Source organism: Mytilus galloprovincialis, chromosome 4 (genome assembly GCF_965363235.1).
Source record: "Mytilus galloprovincialis chromosome 4, xbMytGall1.hap1.1, whole genome shotgun sequence".
Classification (NCBI taxonomy): Eukaryota; Metazoa; Mollusca; class Bivalvia; order Mytilida; family Mytilidae; genus Mytilus; species Mytilus galloprovincialis.
This window is the reverse complement of record NC_134841.1, coordinates 58,455,668-58,480,390: the sequence shown is the minus strand read 5'-3', so window position 1 is coordinate 58,480,390 and position 24,723 is coordinate 58,455,668. Positions and strand designations below refer to the sequence as shown.

The 24,723-nt window shown below is 31.4% G+C and overlaps 1 protein-coding gene across 17 annotated transcripts in view; it reads right to left on the bottom strand.

Annotated features, from left to right (window-relative positions):
* Positions 1–220: 220 nt before the first annotated feature.
* LOC143072534 (leucine-rich repeat-containing protein 49-like) overlaps positions 221–24,723 on the bottom strand; it is a 93,911-nt gene continuing 69,408 nt past the window's right edge. For 14 of the 17 annotated variants that reach the window (XM_076247506.1, XM_076247510.1, XM_076247512.1 and 11 more), the window contains 5 exons: positions 23,198–23,383; positions 22,000–22,109; positions 5,475–5,613; positions 4,766–4,789; positions 221–3,087 (listed from right to left, as the gene is read on the bottom strand). In XM_076247506.1, coding sequence (XP_076103621.1) covers positions 2,887–3,087; positions 4,766–4,789; positions 5,475–5,613; positions 22,000–22,109; positions 23,198–23,383 — 660 coding nt within the window. In that variant the 3' untranslated portion in view covers positions 221–2,886. The remainder of the gene's footprint in view (positions 3,088–4,765; positions 4,790–5,474; positions 5,614–21,999; positions 22,110–23,197; positions 23,384–24,723) is intronic. The other 3 variants (XM_076247509.1, XM_076247521.1, XM_076247523.1) reach the window with 1 other exon arrangement.

The window sequence follows — 24,723 nt, the reverse complement described above, 5'->3', positions numbered from 1 at the left end:
GTTGATTATTTCAATTTACAGTATCTATGCTTATATAATATGGATTTTGAGGGTTTTGTTCATTGTTAAAGGCTGTACAGTGACCTATAGGTGTTAACTATTGTGTCATTTGGTCTCCAGTGGAGAGTTGTCTCATTGGCAATTATACCACATCTTCTTATCTTTATATTGTCTGCATTATATCATTAAAAGCACTATATTCATACATAAAAAGATAACAGAACTTCAATCACCTTTATTTTAAAGTGACATTTTCATATTAATCACATTTCCTTGTCAACTTGTGAATTAGGTGAATAATAAATAATAAATACCTAGCCTCTTAATAAAACAGTTTGGCAATTTTACTGTTTATAACATTAACAAACAAATAATAAATAAAATATTGAGCACAAAATAGGAAATATTACAATTAATTAATGGTTACACAAAACATGCGAACTGCATTTAACTTATGTTACATACAAACTATCCTCATTTGATTGAAGAAATGCACGGATTACCTCCCTTTGTCTAATTACTTAATTTTGTTTTCAGTTAAAATTTGAAAATGATCTAAAGGCTGCATTCCAGTTTTTGAGCAAGTATTTATAGAATTCTTTTACATATAATTATGTTCACCAAATAAAGCATCATAACATATGCATGCTATCTTGTCCCCTGTATCATTGTTTAAATTATTGAAAATGGAAGAAAGTCATGTAAAATTTCATTTCCTTTTTTCATAAGAAATTAGCAAAAATTATGGGAAAGGATGCAAATTAACTGGATGTGTATGATACACTTTTCTGTCGGACAAGAAATTGACTTCTAACTTGTCTTAACTTTTAATTAAAACATTGAATACATTTTAAAACTAAACTGACCATATATTTTTAGGCCAAAAACAGATTTGAATGAGGAAATTTTGAAACAAATAATTGAAAATTGAGAAAATGGTAATTAATATAACAGTGAACATTATAAATTTTGTGAAAACATGAAAGACAAGAGTAAAAATTTCCCTTTATACAATTTGAGTATACTAGTAAGCCATAACAACCAAGGTTAAAGGATATACTGATACATACATACATACTTCCATGTCAAGTACCCAGTATTCCAATCATACAAAAACAACATACATTACTCTTTTAGAAGGCAAAAAAGACATACATTAATCATACATCTTTCTTCATAGCAATGATACACAGTCTACTTTTGCAATATCTTTTCTCTCTCTCATACTTAAACACACTTACACAATCGCCAATTTTTTGAATATCTTTCTTCACCTTACAGCCATTCATACTTGATTTTTATATAAATAAATGCAACACACTATTTTGTGGATTTCACAAATGTACCTGTTTTACATTTTTTATCTTTTGCAGATAAATGCTATTGCAGTTACAAACAATGTCAAGTCAAAGGAAAATGATGGTTTCTACACTAGTAAACATCTTATTCCTAAATACTAAAATCAATCCTTTTCTTTAATGAATGTAGTCTTCTCATGAATACTATAACATTGAAATTGACCAATTGATAAAGTGACCCAAGTGATAATGTTAAATAATATATCTCATCACACTCAAAAATATCTGAAAAGGCTCATAGTTTACAAATTATAAGCCTGCTTTACTAATCGTGATTGAATTTATATTAGCACTATTTTCTCTTTATAGGGAGTTATAAGCCCACACAAGGTAAATGTTATTGCTGTTTGTAAATGTATAAATATTTCAAGCACTAGCATAAACTATGTGTATGAGATTTAACAAGTCAAACAAAATTAAAGACCAGAAAATAAGACAGCAACCATGCATAATAGAAACAAAATTAATTCTGAATAAGGTTTCAATTTTGAATGTGGTTTGTTATTTTCTATTACTTCTACTTGGTTACTGTCCTTTAGAAGGCACAATGAGAACTGTCATAAATTTTTCACATGTTTAATTGAAATCAAATATTAGGTAACAACTTAACAGAGCTGAATTTTCATGAATTTCAAAAATTTTAGGCATCTTGGAGATTAACTTAGCTGCTTTTTTTCAAATATGAAATCATAGTTTGATTGAAACATATCTCTTAAATTTAGCAACATTAAATAAATGACTTCCATTGATAAACAAATATAAATGGCAAGATACAATTACATAAAAAAAAATGTGTGCATTGGTCTTGAAGAAACATGTAAAATGATAACACATCAGTATGTGAAGAAGCCCTTGATTATTACTCTGACATCTGATGGTCTGTTTTTGGGCATGTTGGACTTGGTCCCAAGACCCTAAAACAGGCCATAAAACCAATCTCTGACAACTTTCAGAAAAAGTAACCATTCAAAATTTACATTGTTTTTTTCTTTTTTAAATATGTTTGACCAATCACAACAGTTTGATATAATGAACATGTTTTTCTTATTACTCTATCCTTTATGAACATATAATAGTATGTGTGTTAAAAACAGATATGGGCTGGCAGAAGTTTTTGAATAAAATCTGTTTTTCCTTTTACACATCAAAATTTGATATAAAAGCACCTATATAAACTGCATCAAAATATCAGAAATTAATTTGTCTCATCATAAGTGAAATCTTTTTTTGTAAAAAATCATTCATAATTAACATTTTTTGTAAGTCAGTCCATTTGCACAGTACATTCATCATCTTTGATTCGGAAGGTGCATCTAACTTCTTTTTACATCTCTGAAGTACCCTTGAATATCATGTGATCACAATAAAGTGAACCATCTTTTGACTTCTTGCTGCCATTATACATCACAGTCACAGATGTGAAATATTTCTGTCATTGGACGGCTTTGCAGAAGAACTATTGAAAGACTTTCTCATGGCACTTAGCAACGGCCCATTGAAAGGCAATACAACTATTGTTATACCACTGCTAGCTTTTCTCTAACTCTTCTAAACATTTTTTCATATAACTTTGCATGTCCGACATGTCACTCATAGACGAATAGACCATTTCATGAAAAATCATTGGCCATTGTTTTAATAATTCATTTTTTTTTCTGTCCGTGAATATCGCTTCTTTTGTAATTTCATTTACATAACTCCTAGCAAAATTTCTTCTTGCATTCTGTTCCTGAAAAAAAAATTACAAATTATTATAATATTATGTAGATAAAGATATATATGTATATATATATATATAAAAACACATGGATTAGTCACCAGTCAGAACTAAAGTCTATATACCCATGAACATTGACATTGATTAACGAAGATGTATGGTAAATATATTGATAAATGAACCAGCAACCCAACAAAAGAAGTATTCAAAGGCAGACATTTAAAGGTTATAGCACCAATTTTACAGTTAAACAGGCATCCATCCAGATTATACAAACTTCTTAACCAATAGGAGTCTCGTTATTTCATAGACTGAGCAAAAACTTCTATTTTAAGGATACATAATTGCTTGGCCTATTACCGGTAGTTGTTGGTAAAAGTGTTTAAATTTCATTGGTTTCTCAATTGCCTCTCCCTAAAAAAGGTGCCCCTTGCATAATAAAATCATTCATAATTATGAAAAAAAATCTAGTTATATTACCAAACATGGAGAATATCAGAGATATACATTTGCATTTATCATACACATTTACACAATTTTACTAATTGAATTCTTATCTCTGAAGTTTAAGAAAAACCTAAGTCTTCCAAAGAGGTTTTTGTTATATGATGCTTCTCCATCAAGGTCTGTTCAACAATCATGTGATTAGTTATAAAATGGAATCTTAAAAGTTCATGTCATGCTTTTTCTTGTGCTCTTTGAATTTATTGTGAGTTCATTTGTTGCCTTTTTGGCAATGATAGCTGATTTAACAAGGGTTCTATTTTTACTAGCTTGATTGATTGATTGATTGATTGATTGATTGTTGTTTGATTAACACATAGTGACAATAATTTCATTTATATATATTTAGGAAAATGGCTTGATTGATATGTTTATAAAAAACAGAAATACATTTAAAAAATTTACACTTCATTTACAATTGAGTAACATTGAATGCAGTTTAATGTAATGTGCAACTAGTATCTTCTTTCGAATAAATTACCCACACAAACAACAATAAAAAAAAAAAAAAATTAATACAACAAAATACTTTATAAACAAAACAAACTGCATATGGTTAACCAAAACATAATGTACAATACAAATTTAGCTCTTATTATAAATAAATCTATTTAACCACCACCTATACGACACAAAAACATAATAAAAATTGCTTTTAGTTTTATGTATATCACCAAGTGTGCATATCTGAATATATATATATATATATATATATATATTTTCATTATTCACTTCCTTCATGCTTTGTTTTCACTTCCTTCATGCTTTGTTTTAAGAAGTGACAGAATTTTACATTGCTGCATTTTTAAACATTTACACTAGAAATATTTTACATGTTAATAAAATATCTGAATATTTGATTCAAAAATGTTACTGGTTGTTGATATCAAAATTGCTCCTTGTGAACTGAAGTAAAACTAAGATACATTTTGCATTAGAGCAATTGAGATTTCAAAACCTAAAAAATAAATCTAAATATGGTCATGCACCCATTGAAATATTTTTGAAGAATTTGGAAAATAAACATAAATGATTTCCATAGTAACCAAGGAAGATGTGAACCAATATCAGTGTGTCTGTGTCATACAGATTTTTATGTTGGTGTCTTTTCCCCTGATCGTTTTCAAAGATTAATGCATTGTACATGTATTTGTTTAAAACATAACACAATTGCCGTTTTACTTACAACTGAGTATATTGTCCATTGACACTGAGAAAATAATACAGAAATCGTTCAAAAAGTATATTTCATTTCAACATGTACTCCTTACAACAATATCGGAAGTGTTTATTATTATTGAGAAATTAAATACAGTTGATTTCTACAAGAACCTATCTATATATCCTCCTTGGTAGGACCAAGAACTTTTTGAGGTAGAATAGAAAGGGACATTATTCCCATAAAGAAGTTTTTAAATCATATCTTTTTAAAGGAATTTTAACCAAGCAAAGTCTCTTTTTAAGAATCAGAGGCATTCATGGTATATTTAAAGTGTACACTAAAATGTTGTAATTGGTTAAAGATGTCCCAAGCGACATTATTATCAATTTATTTTCATTACCAATAGTCCTTTAGATTTTCAAATGGCAAAAACTAAGCAAATATGGTCTATAATTTTAATAGCAGAATGAATAAAACAATCTGTTGACAAGATATAAAACATTTTTACAAAAAAGGAGAGAAGCAGAGATGTATACACCAATGATTGCTTGATTGTTTAACTTTCAGACCTCTTGATGCTTGTTTTTTTGTGTGTTTCTAGATCGCTGTCTCTTTGACACGTTATATCTTCTTTATTTAACAAGTTTTCAATATTACTGTAAGGATTTTGAATTGATTGATGTAAGAGCCTTTTTAAACCAGCTTATTTCTTGTCAAAGATTTGTGAACTAACCTGTTGTTTAGTGTTAACGGCTTCTACAGGCTGGTGTGTCAGACCAGCTCTACCCACAAACTCATTCTGTGATTTATCTAACTTCCCTTCTAATAATTTCTTCGATTTATCTTCTGTTATTGACAAAACTTGCTTCCTTCTGTAAAATATAAGATCATTACGGATTACTCTAGCCATTAAAAGTAATAACTCTTCTGAACACTTTTATAATGACAATAAATCGTACATGGGTGTAAACAATCAGCTGTATTATTCATTGTTGAAAGCATTAGTTATGTGCAACGGTATTGAAAATCTTGGTTAAGTGACTAAAATTATCACACAGGAAAGTTTATTACACATTTTTTATAAATTGAAAATCAAGATTACAACATTATATATCTAAAAGCAATGACAAGGTAATCTCTGTTATTGATTTGTGATTTATTTTAAATGACATCATTGAACATTTTATATCATTAAACATTGTAACATACAGACACTTTGTTATAGGAGGAATAAATACCCAAAACATGAAAATAGAGAATTGCAAAACTGGTGAAATTTGATAACACTTGATATGTCATTCTTACATACACATATTCTTCCGCATTTATAAGTTTTGAGAAAAATGGACAGTTCAGTGTAGATTCAAACCTATATTAGTTCTTATAACATACTGTATAGCGGGTTATTTTCGTGGGTGTAAAATTTTGCAATTTCCATTGAATAAGGCATACGAAATATTTTGGTGGTTATTATTTTGGCAGATTAAAAATTTTATCAATACCTTTGCATGTGAACTTTAAAAACGGCAGAATTTATTTTAGCAATTTTGTTCTATCCACGAAATTAAGCAAAAATTTACACCCTGAGAAAATAACCCGCTATACAGTATCTTCTGTAAAAATGGTCTGGTCCATAAAACAGGACGTGGAACTGTTTCATTCATAACATTGGTTAAAAAACAAACTCAGAGAGGAACCAGTTTTATCTAGGATTGTAAACCAGACTTCCTTTTTTTCATTTGCCCTTGCTAACCAACTTCTTCACAAATTTTAATATTTCTGATGACATATCCATATAAGACAAGATCAAAGTTTGTCTGCATATTCTTGACAATTTTTATTCACATCATATATTTGCAAAAATCTCAAATAGTTATCGCATCCCAAGTTAAAATTGCCTTATGGTAAAACATGTTTTAAATAGATCTCAAATTTTTACAGTAAATCCCATCCCAAATTGCTATACTGTAAAACAGGTGTTAAACAGATCTCACATTTTTACAGTAAATCCCATCCCAAGTTGCCATACTGTAAAACAGGTGTTAAATAGATTTCACATTTTTACAGTAAATCCCATCCCAAGTTGCCATACTGTAAAACAGATGTTAAATAGATCTCATATTTTTACAGTAAATATAACCCTTTGATGTGAAAATGAAAGGGAATATACTTTAAAGTTTTAAGTAAAGTTTGTACTTAAAAGAAACACTATATATAATTGGTACTTTCTAAGTTGCAGTCAACTACATTATGTAATTTAGGACATATATTTATCACCGTGTAATATTCTACTTACAAGGGTAAAAGGTAAAATGTATACTTGTTCAATTATGGGCAATTGTTCAAGAATCAGAGGTTTCCAAGCATACAGAGATATTTCTGATAACAGAAGTGGCTCATGAATTTGAAGTTTTTCAGATTTAACAGTTCTACAGTGTAAATCAATACATTTTTACTTCATCTTTATTGAGGGGGGGGGGGGGGAAATGGAATCAGGACACCTCCGACTCCCCCTCTTTATTCAACAAGACATCTTTTATTTGTTTTAATTATCTTTTTATAAAACATAAAAAAAAAATCATAAAATCAAAGAAGAATGTGTCCGAGTTAAAAAGGGTCATAACTCTAGATATAAGTTACTTAACTGTCCAAATTTGAAATTGATCTGCTAGTTTTTGGTTCTTAGCATTGTGGATGAGGTTCATGTTATCATAAAACTAGAGGCTCTTTTAGAACCTGCTTGGTCTATGTGCATATTAAACAAAGGACACAAATAATAGACAGAAATAGAATTCATGATAAAATTGTGTTTTGGTGATGGTGATGTTTTTGTAGATCTTACTTTAGTAAACATTCTTGTTGTTACTTACTTAAAATTACCAATTTAGGGCAGCAACCCAACAATAGGTTGCTTTATTTGTCTGAAATTAGTACTAGGGGCTATAAGGGCCATTTTTGACCCCACCCCCAAATTTCATCTACTTTGTCATGTTGTAAGTCTATACCATAGACCTTCTAAAAATAATTAAATTCTGAGTCTAGCTCGTTCTTTCTGTTGCTTAGCAACCAATATAATGGTGGAGTTAAACTCATCAAATATGATTAATACACAGCTTTAATCCATCTATATTTGAAATAAAACCTGTTTAGCATGTAGTGAACTTTACACTTGTACACTATTTCAATATTATATAATTAAATGCACATTTTTGCCAAATTGGCTGTTGTTTCTCCCTAGCAACACATCTGTGCCAATGGCAACAGCAATTTGTTTTTCTATTTTTCAAGATTTCATTTTAAATATTTTGCAACAGAAAGGCAATTCAAGATGCAAATTATAAAAAGTAACAAACTCTAAAGTAAATGTTAAGGGGGAAAGCAATATTGAAACATCAACAAACAAAACAAAACACCGGGTATTGCTGATATATATACAGATTGTGCATCTAGTGTTGGGTGGGGTCTCACTTATCAGCGACAAGAAGAATAATTTAAAGACAAGAAAAGAAAATTTAGCGCTAAGAAATCTTAGGCCACACCAATTTAATTTCTTGTTCTACGGATTTTTGGACTCCAAAATTTGGGGCGAGCGAGCGAATTGAAAATTTTAATAAAAAAATATTTAATTTGCAAATTTTTGAGGCGAAGCTTGAAAAGTAAAGGCGACGATTATAATTTTTTTTTGTAAACATAAAATAGTAGGTTTTGACAATATTAAAGCTTGATTTATCACTTGTACTTTGACATTTCTTTAATTTCTGAAGTATTTTTTCCCTGTTCACCAAGAAATAATTAAATCTGGTCTATGCATGTGTGACTGACAATGAGACAATTCTCCATCCAAGTCATAATCAGTTTGGGGACAACCCCTTAATGTTATAGATATCCTTTTTACATGTTTTATGAGGGATCAATATAAGTTATAATATATTTGTTTGTACAAAAGGGCTCATATTTTCTCAAAGAACAATATATCTATCTGGTATTAAATGGTCAAAACATGTCCAAGAATTTTGTAATATTCCTGGATTTTAAACATGTTAACACATTTACTTTAACAGTTTAATATTATTCAAAATAAGTGGACCCCTCTTTTAGAAAAAGTTGTTTAAAATATGATGTAACTCTCCTCTTTTTGAGTACAAAATTCTAAGTTTTCAAAGGTTTTGTATAGAAGAACTATACAAATCCTTGGTATTTCTATTTTCTTTTCTACATCAGTAAAATGACCCCTTGTCTGAGGGAGGGTTGTTCTCAACCTGATAATAACAAACACAGGTCAAAGTACGGCCTTTTACACAGGGCTTTCATACAGATCAAACAGCAGGCTATAAAGGACCCCAAAATTATTAGTGTACACAATTCGAACAGGAAAACCAACGATCAAATTTATACATCATGTATATCCAAACGGGAAAATACCAATGAACAACATCAACAAACGATAACTGCTGAACGACAGGCCCCTCAATCAATCAGGACAGGTGCATAAACATGCAGCGGTTATGGATAGTTTTGTTTCGCCAGCATACAATATAATTGCAGTTGAAGGCAAATCCGTCAGAAGTTCTTTGTACTTTATTCTAACAACGAACATGTTTTGATAGGGAATATAAGTAAGGGGAAAGTAACCAACTTTTTGTTCTTTACAGGTATTTTTGCTGTTATAAATTTATATCGGAGCACTCCCGCTTTGGATAAATAGGTTTCATGCTGAAACAAATATTCTCACAGATATTTGCAAAGTGTGGTGGGGTGCTTTTATATTTAAAATCGTTATATATAGGTTAGACCGTGATTTTAAAAACAAATGTTGATATCTTTTTATAATATTTACAAAAAAAAAACGGTGCGGGAAATGGACATGATTACATTTCCGGATGCGGGAAGCGGGAATATAAAAAAAATAAAAAAATTCTGTTTTGATAAAAATAGGTGCGGGCGGGTCCGTCGAACAAGGAATCAAATTGGTGTGGCCTTAATATTAATTATCTAAAATAAATAGATACAGGCACATGCATTAAAGGATGTTTTTAAATGTCGGTGTATTTCCATTACAGTAGTTATGTTTCAGGTAGGGTTTGGGGTTGGAGGGGGGCACTTTTATTTACAAGGTGATAGGATGTGCCTCTGGAATAGTTCACCTTTTAAGCTTAAAATAAGTGAAAATTTAAGAAAACTATCAAATATATATGATAAGGACAATAAAGTTCCCACAAATTCTTAGACTGTCAACTTGTACGGTGTTCCCGCTGTATCTTTATCAACCATTTCTTCTCTTTTGACACGTTAGTATTCAACTTCTACATAAAACCACATGAAACCAAATCGATATGGGAAAGGGTAACTTTTTTCCTACACAATTTTGACAATATATGAAAAGGTTATCATGACAATATCAGAGCCCTAACTATAGCCTCTGTTAATAGTGAGGCAAAATATATTCACCGAGTAATGATTCTTTTATTGTTCAAGACCCTCCAGCAACTATCAAGATGAAGAACGGGAATAAAAACTTTGACCATTGATCATTTGTATATTTCTATGCATTGACTTTGTGTGCGATTAGGTCCTGTGCACGTTTACTCCGTATTTCTTTATTTTCTGTTAGAGGGTCTGAACACGACTTAATGCAAGTTTAACCCTTCAATGTAATAAGTCATATGGCAATACATTGATGTTTTTTTTTAAATGATTTGATATCGGGAAATTGGTGGTCTTACTTTAATTCAAACTATGAAGTCAGCTATCTAGTTTTTTCTACAAAAAAGAGCCAGTTTTGTATTCTTTGATATCAAGTTCAATTCTCCATGCAAAAACAACAATTTTTTTTCTGTGTCCAGAGTAGCATCGTATATTCTTAAAATATTTTCTCGCACAATATCTGGACATCGGTGGACATGTATCATTGCAAAGCCTCACGTTTACAAACGAAAATCAACACTAAGACTATAGTCATAAAGTAGGACAATAAATGAACTAAAGACAAACCCGGAAGACAGAAGTACAAACAATAGACCATCGACTCTAAAAACTAAAGGATGACTGGGGAATAGAAATATGGTCACTTGGTCTTCTCCCGACCGGCAGTGAAACGCTTGCCAAAGTGGGGTGTCCGTTTGTCTGTGCAGGATGTATCAAGTTCGCAGTCACGTCCGGTCAGAATGGGGACGTTAAATCCGATGCCTCGTGTAAATAGAGTACCACATTCCTTGCACGTTAAGAACCCTTGTAACAACTCTTTGAGGGGTCCGTAGGTGGCCTGTTGCAAGGCAAAATTTCTGTCCCTATCCAATATACCCTCATTTTCCAGTGGCAGTTCAAATTTCCCCGACCATCATCCCAGATGGCCTCTATTGTGACAAGACCTACCTATTGTATTAATTGTGAACTTGTTCTCGTCCTGAATATGCATGAAATATTTGCCACTAGACGTTAAGCAACTGACAATCAATCAATCTAAAAACTTAAAGTAAAATAGAAACATGGATCACGAAAAACATGCAGGGGCAACATCAGAGAGTGAAGAGAACTTGCTTCTTGTAAGACACGTTCCATGAAAACAATTTGATATGAAGAAAATCTTTTCTTTGTTTTTTTTTTTAATTTCCAACATGAGGCATTTGCCCCATTTGCCTCAATGTAGTTACAGCCCTGAATATTCATTATATACGTCAAAATAATTGAAAACAAGAATGTGTCTTTAGTATATGGATGCCAAAATCGCAAGACTAACAAAGGCCAGGGAATCCTGAATTGGGACAGGTGCAAAAATTGGCGGGCTTAAACATGTTATTTTGAGATCTCAAACCCCCTCCCACCATATACCTCTAGCCAAAGAAGAAAAAAAAATAAACACACAACAATACACCCAGTAAAACTCAGGTCAAAAGAAGTCTGAGTCTGATGTCAGTTTAAACAACCTTGACCATAAACTTAAACCTGGAGAGGGACACAAGGACAATCAGACGAACAAACAAACATACACACACACAAATGGACGCACAGACCAGAAAACATAATGCCCATAAATGGGGCATAACATTTTTAAAACATTTTTAAAATTACGCTTTATTTTTACACATGATTATAAAATGTATATACGGATATATGGATAGTCTACCTTATGCCGTTTTCATTCTCTAACTATCAAATTTTATAGAACTTGTTCTCTATGCTCATTGCAAACAAAGACACATCCAATTGGAATATAGGTAGTTTCATTTTCAAAATAAATTTCGTGTTTCTCGCCAATTATGTAAATTTAAGCAAAATAATCTTTTAAATTCGCCCCCCCCCTTACCCCCCCCCCCCCCCCCCACTCTCTAACATAAATCATGGATCCAACTCTAATACCAGAGAGAGAAGATTGCCCCATTCAAACGCCAGATTTTGAATTGATAATTAGCAGAAACATAAGAAATGTACAGATTTTGTGATATTGATGGTCTGTCTAAAATTTCATTATTAAAAAAATAATGTCCTCAAAGTTGTTATTGACTCCCTTACACATGTAGTTCATTGCTTTCGGATTTTTTAAGAAATTTAACTAAATATACTTACAGAAATAATATTAGGAATACACGTTACATTCTTAAACAAAAAAAATAAAGTTCCTATAGGCATAAGAATGTATAAACTAAACTTTGTCAGATGAATAGGTCCAATTTGGAAGGCAAATTTCAGCTTTTTTTTGCTTCGCTTGGTTATGAAAAATATAAAATAAACTTTCGCACCAACCTTGCACCAACAAGATTTTTTATCCAAAGTTTGATATGTATAAACTTGTCAAAATGTTAAAATTTCTAATTGGTGCAAGCATGGTGCGGTGGTAAAAATTTAGAAAAACCATCCAAATTTCTGTAATTTGCTTATTTTCCCAATTATGATGTCATTTGCACCTACCATTGTGACGTCATTTAACCTTTTTACGTTAGATAAAAGCACTTTGTTAAGTCATTGACTCATATTCTAATAATTTATGGAGAAAAATCTGCTCTGTTAGAATTTTTATTATCTTGTAAATCTGGGGCCATTTTAGGCCATTATAGCCCCTCCTCCTTTCAGGGCAGACAAATTTTGACCTATTGAACAATTTTAAAAGTAAATGGACCAGGGACAACAACGGCGGACGACAAGTGATGAGAAAAGCACAAAATATGGATTAACATATAGTATCTGAAAATCTGTCGATATTCAAGCAATTAACAATATTTCTCATGAAAAGAAGGACATAAAACATTTATTTCTCAGAATCTTCCCTTCTTGTTGTTCGATTTCATTTTGATGTAATTACAAAATCATTGATAAAGATCATTCATAGTGAATAATTACCAGATTTTTTTATTATTTCCCAGTACATATATAATTGAATAGCTGCTGATTTTTTCTATTGCAGCCTGAGACTCTTTGTCTGTTTAATAAACAATTCTAAATATGAAAAAAAAATTAAAAAAAGGAACAATGGCAATCATATAAGATTAGGCATGCACAATCCAGCAATGATTGTATGTCAATGAAATACTCAGAGTTCGCGAAAAGTGTCAGTCCTCAGGATTTTACCACCAAAATTTTGCATAGGACTGACACAATTTTAGTATTTTTCAATAGAATTAATAGTAAAGACCAGTAGATTTTCTTCAAGGACCACCAGGGGAAAAAAGATTTCGCGAACTCTGAATACTAACAAAGTACCAAGACATGACTTTGTTCTATGCATTTCTAGTTTTATAGTAGTGAATACTAGTGATATCCAAGAGTACTGATGTTCTCTTATATCACTATAATTTATACTAGTATGGATTATCTATCAAAACACTGCTCATTTTACATGACTTACTCATTATTTTCTACTAGTATGGATTTTTGATCAAAACACTGCTCATTTTACATGACTTACTCATTATTTTCTGACACCTCTTCGGCTGATTGAACAGATATCAGTTTAAGTGTTACTGATTGTTTAACTTCCTGCTGAATATAAGATTTTTGCATGATGGAGTTCTGAACAGGCTGCTGTGAGGCACTATAAGCTTGTTTTTGTAATGTACTATTCATAGTCTGAGAACTACTGTTCAGTTTGGTAGTAATAGAATTTTGAAAGTAAGCTGATTTTTGAAGCATGTTTTCCTCTGAGGCAGTCAACTTTTTGTACACATGTTCAGCATAATTTTGCTTAAGCAGTTCTGCTTGTGTGTACTGAGCAGCTTTTTGTTCAATATCTGGTTTTATATAATGTGTTGTCGCTAGAACCTCACTTTGGATTTTTTTTGCAGCTGCAATAACCTCATTTCTTAAACGAGGTGACGGGAGTAGGTCATTTTGAATAGCTCTTCTTGAGGTATAATCATTAGAGGTAAAGCGAGGAGGAGGAGTGAGGTCATTCTGTTTTCTCATAGACAAATCGTTAGTACTATGCCAGTGACTTTTGTGCAACTTGGGTCGTCCTCCATTAGGGTATGCCAAACCCTGTGATGTTCCCGTAGGTGTAACAGAATAACTTCTCTTCAGAGGAGGTTTAGTTTTGATTTCAATTTTACTTGTATTAATGGCTGCAAATGCTTTAGTTAATTCTCCCAGATGATTTCTTGCCATTGACGACTCCCTTGGTGTTAACATAGTTTGTTGTTTTTTCGGAGAGTAAGCAAGGTTCATCTTTATAAAATTCTGATCATTCATCAATTTAGTATATTCTAAGTCAAAACACATTATGTCAAGGCCATGTATGCCAAGTTTTAATCAAGTCAGATGAATGAAAATTAACTCCTTTTAAAATATTATGGAAAACAACACAAAATGTTCAATTTTTCTCAGATACAGCAAATTCATTTTAATCAATCCAATGAACACTTAAAATTCCAAAATATTAACATGAAATTAAGATGATATTTTCCTGTTCATTTGAATTGTAACATATTTTTCCATTTTTCTACCTGATATTATCTTTCTTTCACATCCATTGAAAGAATATTTGGTGACAAAATCCTATCATTATGATATCCATTTAATGGTAATACCTCGTAAAATCCTCAATAAAATTGGTAACTTATAGCTGCTTTAAAACAGGCATTGTTTACTTCTTAGATAAAGTGTTGATAAAAAACCAAAAATTGTAAATAGCGATCAATTCACCGATCTAATTGTGTTAAGTTTTCATGCAAATAATTCCAATTAAGAAGATCATTCTACGTGAAATGATATAATTTGTTCCCATAGAAACCAGGTATATAATTCCTCTTGTCTTATCCAGAATGATTTTTTTATCTTAAGTACGTGACAAACACACATTTAAAACTTTCCATTTCACAAAGTTTATGGTCAGCTTATATAAAACCCAATACACTATTGAAGTTCCATCTTTATCAGAATGTTTCCATGTAGTTAGTCTTAGAAGCACTTTAAAAATCCAAGCGTCAATAAATCACATCCCCGTAACAGATCTAAACAACAAATTATTTCTCAAAGAACAATATAATCAATTAAGTCACACGTTTAAACAATGCCTAGGTTCGTAAATCGGTACAAAATGCTTCGTAATAGCCGATTCAAACTACTAGGAGATGATTAGATCCCCCGCTACAGTTCATAACTGATATCAATAATATCTAGCAAATAATTTGTCTGGTCCATAAAGTCAAAACCAAGCCATGATTACATTGATTAAATAAATTTCAAATTGGGCTGTGTTTCAACAAAATATTATTCACTGACAATAAATTTAACTGAATGTTAAAGAAGCAAAACGTTAGATAAATATGAATATGGTTTTTCAGTATTTCACAGTTACAAACTGATTTGTGATCAATTGTTACAGGTCATTTGTCGCTATGTGTTCCCTCCTTTTAAATCCTTTGTCAAATACACATTACATCTTTATAACATTATTTGACATAGGTATTAACATCATTCATATATCTAAATACATGTATTGATATTGACAAAAAATATTATTTAAAGAATTTGTTACAATTTTTATAAAATATTTTTATATTATTTCACAAGAGAGAAAGCTAAATGCCTATCAAAAGTGAAATATTTGCGTCAAAAGATCTTGAAGTTTTCAAACACCACCATGAGTGGTTTGATATGGAGGAAAAGCACTTTCAAGTGGCTTCTTGTATACATGGGTCTGACAATATGATAAAATCAATGACTTTCTGTGATTTAGGCTATGAATTACAATTCTAAAACCTCTTTATTTGTTTAAGACTGTATTTTTTTTTTACTTCTAAGTTCATTGCAAAACAAAAATTTAAATATATACCAGTATAATATATATTTACACAAACCTTAGATATATAAAAAAAGAAAATCATAAGGAAAATTACACCTTCCAAAGATTTGGATATCACAAATACATAAGTTTATCTTGGACATAATTATGATGACTCACAACTATACACAAAAGTTTAAAATTTTGTAGAAAAGCATACATTTCTTAAAGTTAATAAAGACATATTTGTTCTCAATTGATAAATCATGGTGCATGACATCATTCATCATTAGAGTTTGCAAATTCATTGCACTTAATTAACAAGATGATGATAAACTTGAACTATTTTAATTAATTCAATTTAAATGTAAGTACAAAAATTAATATATAAAAGTGCTTAGCTATGTCAGATTGCAAGGATAACTCCTGCAAGTTTCCAAAGTTTGTAATACTTTGTTGAAATCATATGTTAAAATGTCTATGTTTGGGCTGTAGGAAAAAATGAAAGGAGATTCTATTATTAAATATGTCTCCATCTTGGTCGGTAAAACTCTCTTTGATGGAAAAAAATCTCCAAGAAAGAATCACTAATAGTGAACAGAAAACAATCTTACTTAGATTAATTCATCTCACCCTAACTGGTGATTGAAGGGAAAGAAGGGAAATTGTATTAATTGAACTAAAATTATTAGTTTTCACTTATATAATAATGATACAAGAATGTCATGTAGTGAAAAAATCTGCTTCCATCAGGCAAATTGATGTAAAATTTCTCATTGTTGTCAATTTATAATGTTTGTTGAATAGTAACATTACTTATATTTAATGTACATGTATTGTTATAAAGGAATGTCTCCAAACATTGCCGTGAAAAAAATCCATCTAATAGGTGTTCTCATTGACAGATCTCAAAAAGAAAGTTTCCAAGATAACAAATGTATAACTCTATAGATATTTATCCGATTTCCATACCAGGAAAAAATAATGCAGGGGACTATCTTAGGGATGTTCCAGAAAATACTATATACTAATTTTAAACTGTATATGGAATAAATTTGTTTTACAAATTCAATTTCACAGCCTTTTCCATGCAGCACTTACTTCTGAATCAACTGTGGTATAAGTAATAGAAAATCTGTTATCTGTAGTTTCAATGGAATTTTATAACTGGTAACCAGATGCTCCGCAGGGCGTAGCTTTATACGACCGCAGAGGTTGAACCCTGAACGGTTGGGGCAAGTATGGACACAACATTCAAGCTGGATTCAGCTCTAAATTTGGATTGTGATTAAATAGTTGACACAGCATAGGTTTCTGACACAGAATGAATGTGTTCTAATGAACTTAAAATTTTTGTTTTCTCTTAGAGCAATTCACTATGCTGTTGAATATTAATCCTCTCAAAAAAATGTTTGAAGAAATTTTCTTTTTTATTTATGAAATTTCAAACGAGAAAAATTGAACCCAATTTTTTTAATCACATCCCCCTTACCCTTATTCCAAAACTAATCTCAATTAAAATTTCTAATGGAGTTTGCAACAATAACTACTCATTTAAATACATCATAAAATATTAAGATGTAAAATAAAGTGCTTGTTATCACTGAATGGTAAAGATTATTTTAAATTTATCAGTTGGTAGTAAAAAGTGAATATACATTGTATATTGTATCTAACAAAGATTTAAGTTGATTCCGGACAAAGAAAGATAACTCCAATTAAAAAAAAATCTTGCTATTGCACAATATTTTGCAATTAGATATTTCTTGCTTACTATTCTGGACAAAGAAAGATAACTCTAATTAAAAAAAAATTTGCTATTTCACAATATTGTGCAATTAGATTTTTCTTGCCATTGCGCAATACTGTGCAATTGAAAAGACTTGCTATTGCACAATACTTAATATAATAATTTTAGATCCTGATTTGGACCAACTTGAAAACTGGGCCCATAATAAAAAAATCTAAGTACATTTTTGGATTCAACATATCAAAGAACCCCAAGATTTCAATTTTTGTTAAAATCAGACTAAGTTTAATTTTGGACCCTTTGGACTTTAGTGTAGACCAATTTGAAAACAGGATCAAAAATGAAGAATCTACATACACAGTTAGATTTGGTATATCAAAGAACCCCATTTATTCAATTTTTGATGAAATCAAACAAAGTTTAATTTTGGACCCCGATTTGGACCAACTTGAAAACTGGGCTAATGATCAAGAATCTAAGTACATTTTTAGATTCAGCATATCAAAGAACCTAACTGATTCATTTTTTGTCAAAATCAAACTAAGTTTAATTTTGGACCCTTTGGACCTTAATGTAGACCAATTTAAAAACGGGACCAAAAGTTAAGAATCTACATACACAGTCATGACAGTTAGATTCGGCATATCAAAGAACCCCAATTATTCAATTTTGATGAAATCAAACAAAGTTTAATTTTGGACCCTTTGGGCCCCTTATTCTGTTGGGACCAAAACTCCCAAAATCAATACCAACCTTCCTTTTAAGGTCATAAACCTTGTGTTTAAATTTCATAGATTTCTATTTACTTAAACTAACGTTATGGTGCGAAAACCAAGAAAAATGCTTATTTGGGTCCCTTTTTGGCCCCTAATTCCTAAACTGTTGGGACCTAAACTCCCAAAATCAATACCAACCTTCCTTTTGTAGTCATTAACATTGTGTTTAAATTTCATTGATTTCTATTTACTTAAACTAAAGTTACTGTGCGAAAACCAAGAATAATGCTTATTTGGGCCCTTTTTTGGCCCCTAATTCCTAAACTGTTGAAACCAAAACTCCCAAAATCAATCCCAACCGTTCTTTTGTGGTCATAAACCTTGTGTCAAAATTTCATAGATTTCTATTAACTTAAACTAAAGTTATAGTGCGAAAACCAAGAAAATGCTTATTTGGGCCCTTTTTGGCCCCTAATTCCTAAAATGTTGGGACCAAAACTCCCAAAATCAATCCCAACCTTCCTTTTGTGGTCATAAACCTTGTGTTAAAATTTCATAGATTTCCATTCACTTTTACTAAAGTTAGAGTGCGAAAACTAAAAGTATTCGGACGACGACGACACAGACGACGACGCCAACGTGATAGCAATATACGACGAAAAATATTTCAAATTTTGCGGTCGTATAAAAAAATTTATAATAGGATATTAATATAGCAAAACCATTTTTAATTTAGAATATAATCAAAAGAGAAGCAAAACCGACATCCAAATTATAATTTTGAAAAATACTGGGTAATTGGTAATACAAATTTTTCAATAGAATTTCACTGAAATCATTAAACTTGTAAGCAATATTTTCCATGAACAAAAATGTATAATGGGCCTCACTTCAGTAAATCAAATGGTACTAATTATTAATCTAGATTAATTATTAGAAAATATATATACCAGTAATATTATTATATAGAACTAAAATTTAACACCATTTATATATGTAACACTCAGAAACGTGTCCTTCCTCCCAAACGTGTCCGATTCCCCCAAACGTGTCCACGTCGACGTCACTGAACTGCAAAACATGTCTAGTTGTAAAGCAGCGCCAAAGCGTGTCATTTGTATGAGCACCCAAACGTGTCCAATTCCCCAAATGTGTCCATATTTTTTTCTTTTACTTGAATTATCATTCGTGTCAATATAATAAATACATGTGTTATTTGGTTATTGCTGTTTCATTAGTGTACACTCATTTTACAATTTCATTAAAAAATAGAAAAATAACTTTAGGTCTTTTTTCTTAACCGGCAGTATAACCTGAGTAAAAGTGGGGGCCTTCGTTAAGCTATGTTTGATGTAAATGCTGAGTTAAATTGTAGATATTAAATCAGATAACTCGTGTAGGGAGAATGTCCCATTCTCTGTGCATTTCTTACTGAAGTCATAAAATAATCGTTTTTTACTAACTCCTTTTTAGATTAAAATCCCAACTAGTGAGGGGGTAGGAGGGGTCCTGATCCCGAAATTCCGGGCTTAAAAACACGAAATCCCGAAATCCCGGGCTTAAAATAACGAAATCCCGAGGTTCGAAATTCGAATAAAGAATTCCCGGATCCCGAGAGGGTCAATCCTGAAATCCCGGGCTTAAAAACATCCGATCCCGGAGTCCCGATAAAGGTCCTTTCCCCCTCACTAGTGTTAATCCTGAATAATCGTAAAAATTTAAGCCCAATCCTAAATTCCCGGTATGATAAAAGAACCTATCTACAGTATAAATGTGGTATGATTGCCAAATGAGACATAAACTAACAGCTACTAGTGATCACTAGTATAGGTTACCGTACGGCTTTTAACAATGAGCAAAGCCCATACCGCATAGTCAGCTTTAAAAGGCCCCGAAATGACAAATGCATTTATTGATATCGTTCAAATAATGCATGAAATATTTGGCACTGGACGTTGTCTCTTGTTCGTATGTCTTTATTAATGTTCGAAACCTAAAATTTATTGAAAAACTAGATATATGTAACCAGTTTATGATTTTAAGAGCTTTTAAAATATCAGAACTGTTGAAAGAAGGGAAGTCAATTCTGCTGAAAAAAAGGCCATGCAATATTTGGATGAATATAAATGGCTTGAACGGAGTTTATTAGTACAAAATAATTTACATAGTAAACCATTAATTCAACAGTATAAGCATTATACGTATGTTTCTCTAAATGCGCATGAAATACTTGCAACTGGACAATAACCAATTTCAGTCAAAAGTCAATTCATATGTTACAGATTAAATCTGCAATTTTTTTTATGCTAATCATTATCAACTGACAAACTACAAATGACCACTTCCTAAACTGTGTCCCCCATCATAGAAATGCTATAAACGTTATTGATTTTTGACGGCTATGCATGTATTAGCGCTGAAAGACGTGAGACGTTCTGGCGTGTAATAATGGACACGTTTTAGCGAATAACAATTATCGGACACGTTTGGGGGTAATGAAATTGGACACGTTTGGGGAATATTGAATATTACGGACACGTTTGGGGAGAACAGACACGTTTGGGGGAATCGGACACGTTTGGGGAGAAGGACACGTTTGGGAGTGTTACATATATACCTCTTTTTTTTGGGGTGCTAATACTGTGAACAGATACCGTACAAGCAAAGAAAGTCTATCAAGATTTAAACCCTTTTAAAACAACCACCCCTCTGCATTTCAACAAGACCTTATAGATAATTGTATCAATAGATAAGGAGTTGCTAAACATTATTTTTATTGCAGTAAAGAGGTAAAAATCAAACAAAAATATTAAGAGATCATTAAGTATTCTGTGATAAATATGAGAATAAATCTTAATGCAAATGTTCAATGTTCAAAAGGTCTAATCTGTTTTACATTAACAGTCAGTTAAAGAAGGTACAGTTACGTAAGAAATGCTTGAGATCAGCACATAAAATAATGGAGAAAGTAAAGAACCGAAATATTCCTTTAAGAAACAAAAGTGTTTCTCCTAAAAATAGTGGATACTTCTAGGTGTTATTTTCCTGGAATTTCTAAAAGAATATGATGATATGTGCCATAACTTTTGTTACTCGGTCGCAGTATAAAGGGAGATAACTCTAATAGAATATGATGTGTGCCATAACTTTTGTGAATGCGTGTCTCAGTACAAAGGGAGATAAATCAATCTAATTTTTTGGACAATTTATAATATCTGCTTCTGTTTATGCCATTACATTGCTTAAAGAGTCTCTCTATAACCCTAATGGTAATGCATTACAAAAAGGTACCTTAAATTCCTATGTTTGCTAATAGTTACTTACTGTAATGATATAATAATTGAGAAAAAATAGGGGGTTGGGTTTTAAAGTTAGTGTGTTTACCAGGTAAAAGTATGTTGTAAGGATTTAAGGCATGGAGACTTTATAAATGATTTCCCCAACCTTCCCTCTTCTTATAGAGACAAAAACAGACTGGTTAATTTACAATCAGAGCCTACAATAGGCAGATATCTTGATGAATATACAGTATCTCTGTGAAGTTGATATCTCTAGCACCTGTAATGTTACTATTACATACCTTGCCTCTCCTACTAATGACAGAAGTCTAGACTGAGGAAGTTGTGATGTTGTTATGTGTGAAACAGGACCATACAGCTTCTCAGCATTTACTATATCTCCTGCTGTTACCTGTATAATCAAAATCACAAAGGTAGTAAAATATAGATACCTACACATGATGGTAAATAATCTTATCAACAATGAGAGCTTTCTGTAATATGAACTCTCAGAGAAGTTGCACACACACTGTGTCACGGTAGCAATACTTAAAGAAAGGTCAAAGTCCAATAACTCCAGTAATAAAAGAACACTTGTGAGCATGCTAAACTACCCACATTTCCACTGGGCAAACAAATTCTTACCAAATTCTTATGTTCAAAGACTCATAAATTCTAAAAATTTAGACTGATTCAAATTTCTTGTAGATATGCCATCCACATTTTATGTCCACATTAACTACAAAGTTTCATGAAATTCTGTATTGGATTTTTAGAGGAGTGGTGATGGCAAACTATTGCAGTAGCAAATGCCAAAATTCTAGACTTAAAGAAGCTTAACACCAATATAGATAGTTGAATCATTATTTCCTGTTAATAAGCACATCTACATAGTATGTCCTTATTATCTACAAAGTTTCATGTAATTCTGTTGTGTGGTTTCATTGGAGTTGCGATGACAAGAACAGAACTGATGGACAGACGGACAGGTCAAAAACATTGTAACCTCCGCAACTGTGTTGCGTGGGGTATAAACAGCATCAAATCAAATTGATTATATTGCAGGTTTAAGAAAATATCCCAAATAATCCTACCAAGTATGTAAGCTATCTTTCAAAAAGTATTGAAGTGTTTTTGACAGATGACCATTACCATATCCCTTGCAGAGCATGTCATGGGGATAAATGACAAATGACAACGTTAACACCAATGAATAAGAGTGTATTCAGATCTTATTTGAATATGCCATTAATTATGCTTTACAAAAGATCTATTATGATTTATAGACAAAAGAGTGCTATACTCATGTGTAGGTCCATAATTCCTGTTTTCTATTGAATTTTGGCTCTGACGTCCAATAACAAATTTAAAAAGAAGTCATACTTAATTATAAACACTAAATTGAATTTGTCTTAAACTTGTCTTATAAATTTTATAAGTTTAACTTTACACATTTTATAAGATTTTATCAAAATTTGAAGTGAAAGGGAGATAACTTACCTCCATATCATTGATTTTCTTCAAGGCAAAGTGAGCAAGTCTGAAGACAACATAAGACCTCCACAATGTGAATTTGGTGATAGGATTTCCCTCATTTTCTACTATTAAATTATCGAATCTCCTCACACTAGATAATGCATTTATCTGCTGATAACTTCGAATATTTGTAGCACTGAATGTTAACGTCTGGAAAAAACAATAAAACTATTGTTAAAAGAGGTTAGACAACACAATAGTTGACAAAAAAATAATGATTAAATACAAATTGGTCTGTATTAGGTATTGGAAATTCAAAACTGTAATTAGTGACCTGGTACGATGACAAAATCTGGCAGTCAATTACATACTGGTGGTACACTGTACTTCAATTACTCTCCATGAACATGAAATTTTGATTTTTGTTGTATTTTTTGTGATTATCTAGTAGTATCAATCTGATGAGTCAAGCCCCTTTTCAATCAATTTTTACACTACATTCTATTGTTGAACAACCACCCAAGTTTGGGGAGAGTAGTTTGAATGCTCAAAAACATGTTTAACTCCCCTACATTCTCTTAGTGCTTGTTCATAGCCAGGAGCCTTTGGTACAATACTTACACGGAAAGGTTTTGTTTATTATTGAAAGCAGAACTGTGACTTAAGTGGTTTACATCCTTGCTAATAAGTGAATGTTTGTCTCTATTTTTGGCTACTCTCAATAGGCATATTTGATAGTAAGGAAGGCCAATGAAAAACTATAATAATGCACAGATACTGTCTAGATTGTCATGGAGAGTTGTATTTGGAATAACAAAGATCCATATAAGATAATTACTATTTTCCAAATGAGATTACTTTTTTCCAGGAGGATCCTACTTGGAATTACAAAGATCCATATGAGATAATTACTTTTTTTCCAGGAGGATCCTTTTTAGAATTACAAAGACCCACATGAGATAATTACTTTTTTCCAGCAAGATCCTTCTTGGATTTACAAAGATCCACATGAGATAATTACTTTTTTCCAGGAAGATCCTACTTGGAATTACAAAGATCCACATGAGATAATTACTTTTGTCCTGGAGGATCCTACTTGGAATTACATAGACCCACATGAGATAATTACTTTTGTCCAGGAGCATCCTACTTGGAATTACAAAGATCCACATAAGGTAATTATTTTTTCCAGGACGATCCTACTTGGAATTACAAAGACCCACATGAGATAATTACTTTGAATCAAGTTATCCGAAACTTCAACTGCATTGATTGGTCTGTTTTCAACCAATTTACCATAATTGTTAATTGATAATCAACTGCATTTTATAATACTTACATACCCCTTCACACATTTAAAATAATGTTGATATTCAAATATCCAGAATTATTCATGAAAATGGTTATCCATTTTGAAAAAGCATAATTCTGTGTTTTGACATCCCAATGAATATACAATCCAGAGCACAATTTAGTAAGTATTTTATTCAGTAAATATATACTTCACTGTATGTATGAGAACTCCCTATCAATACACCGATTTTAAATCT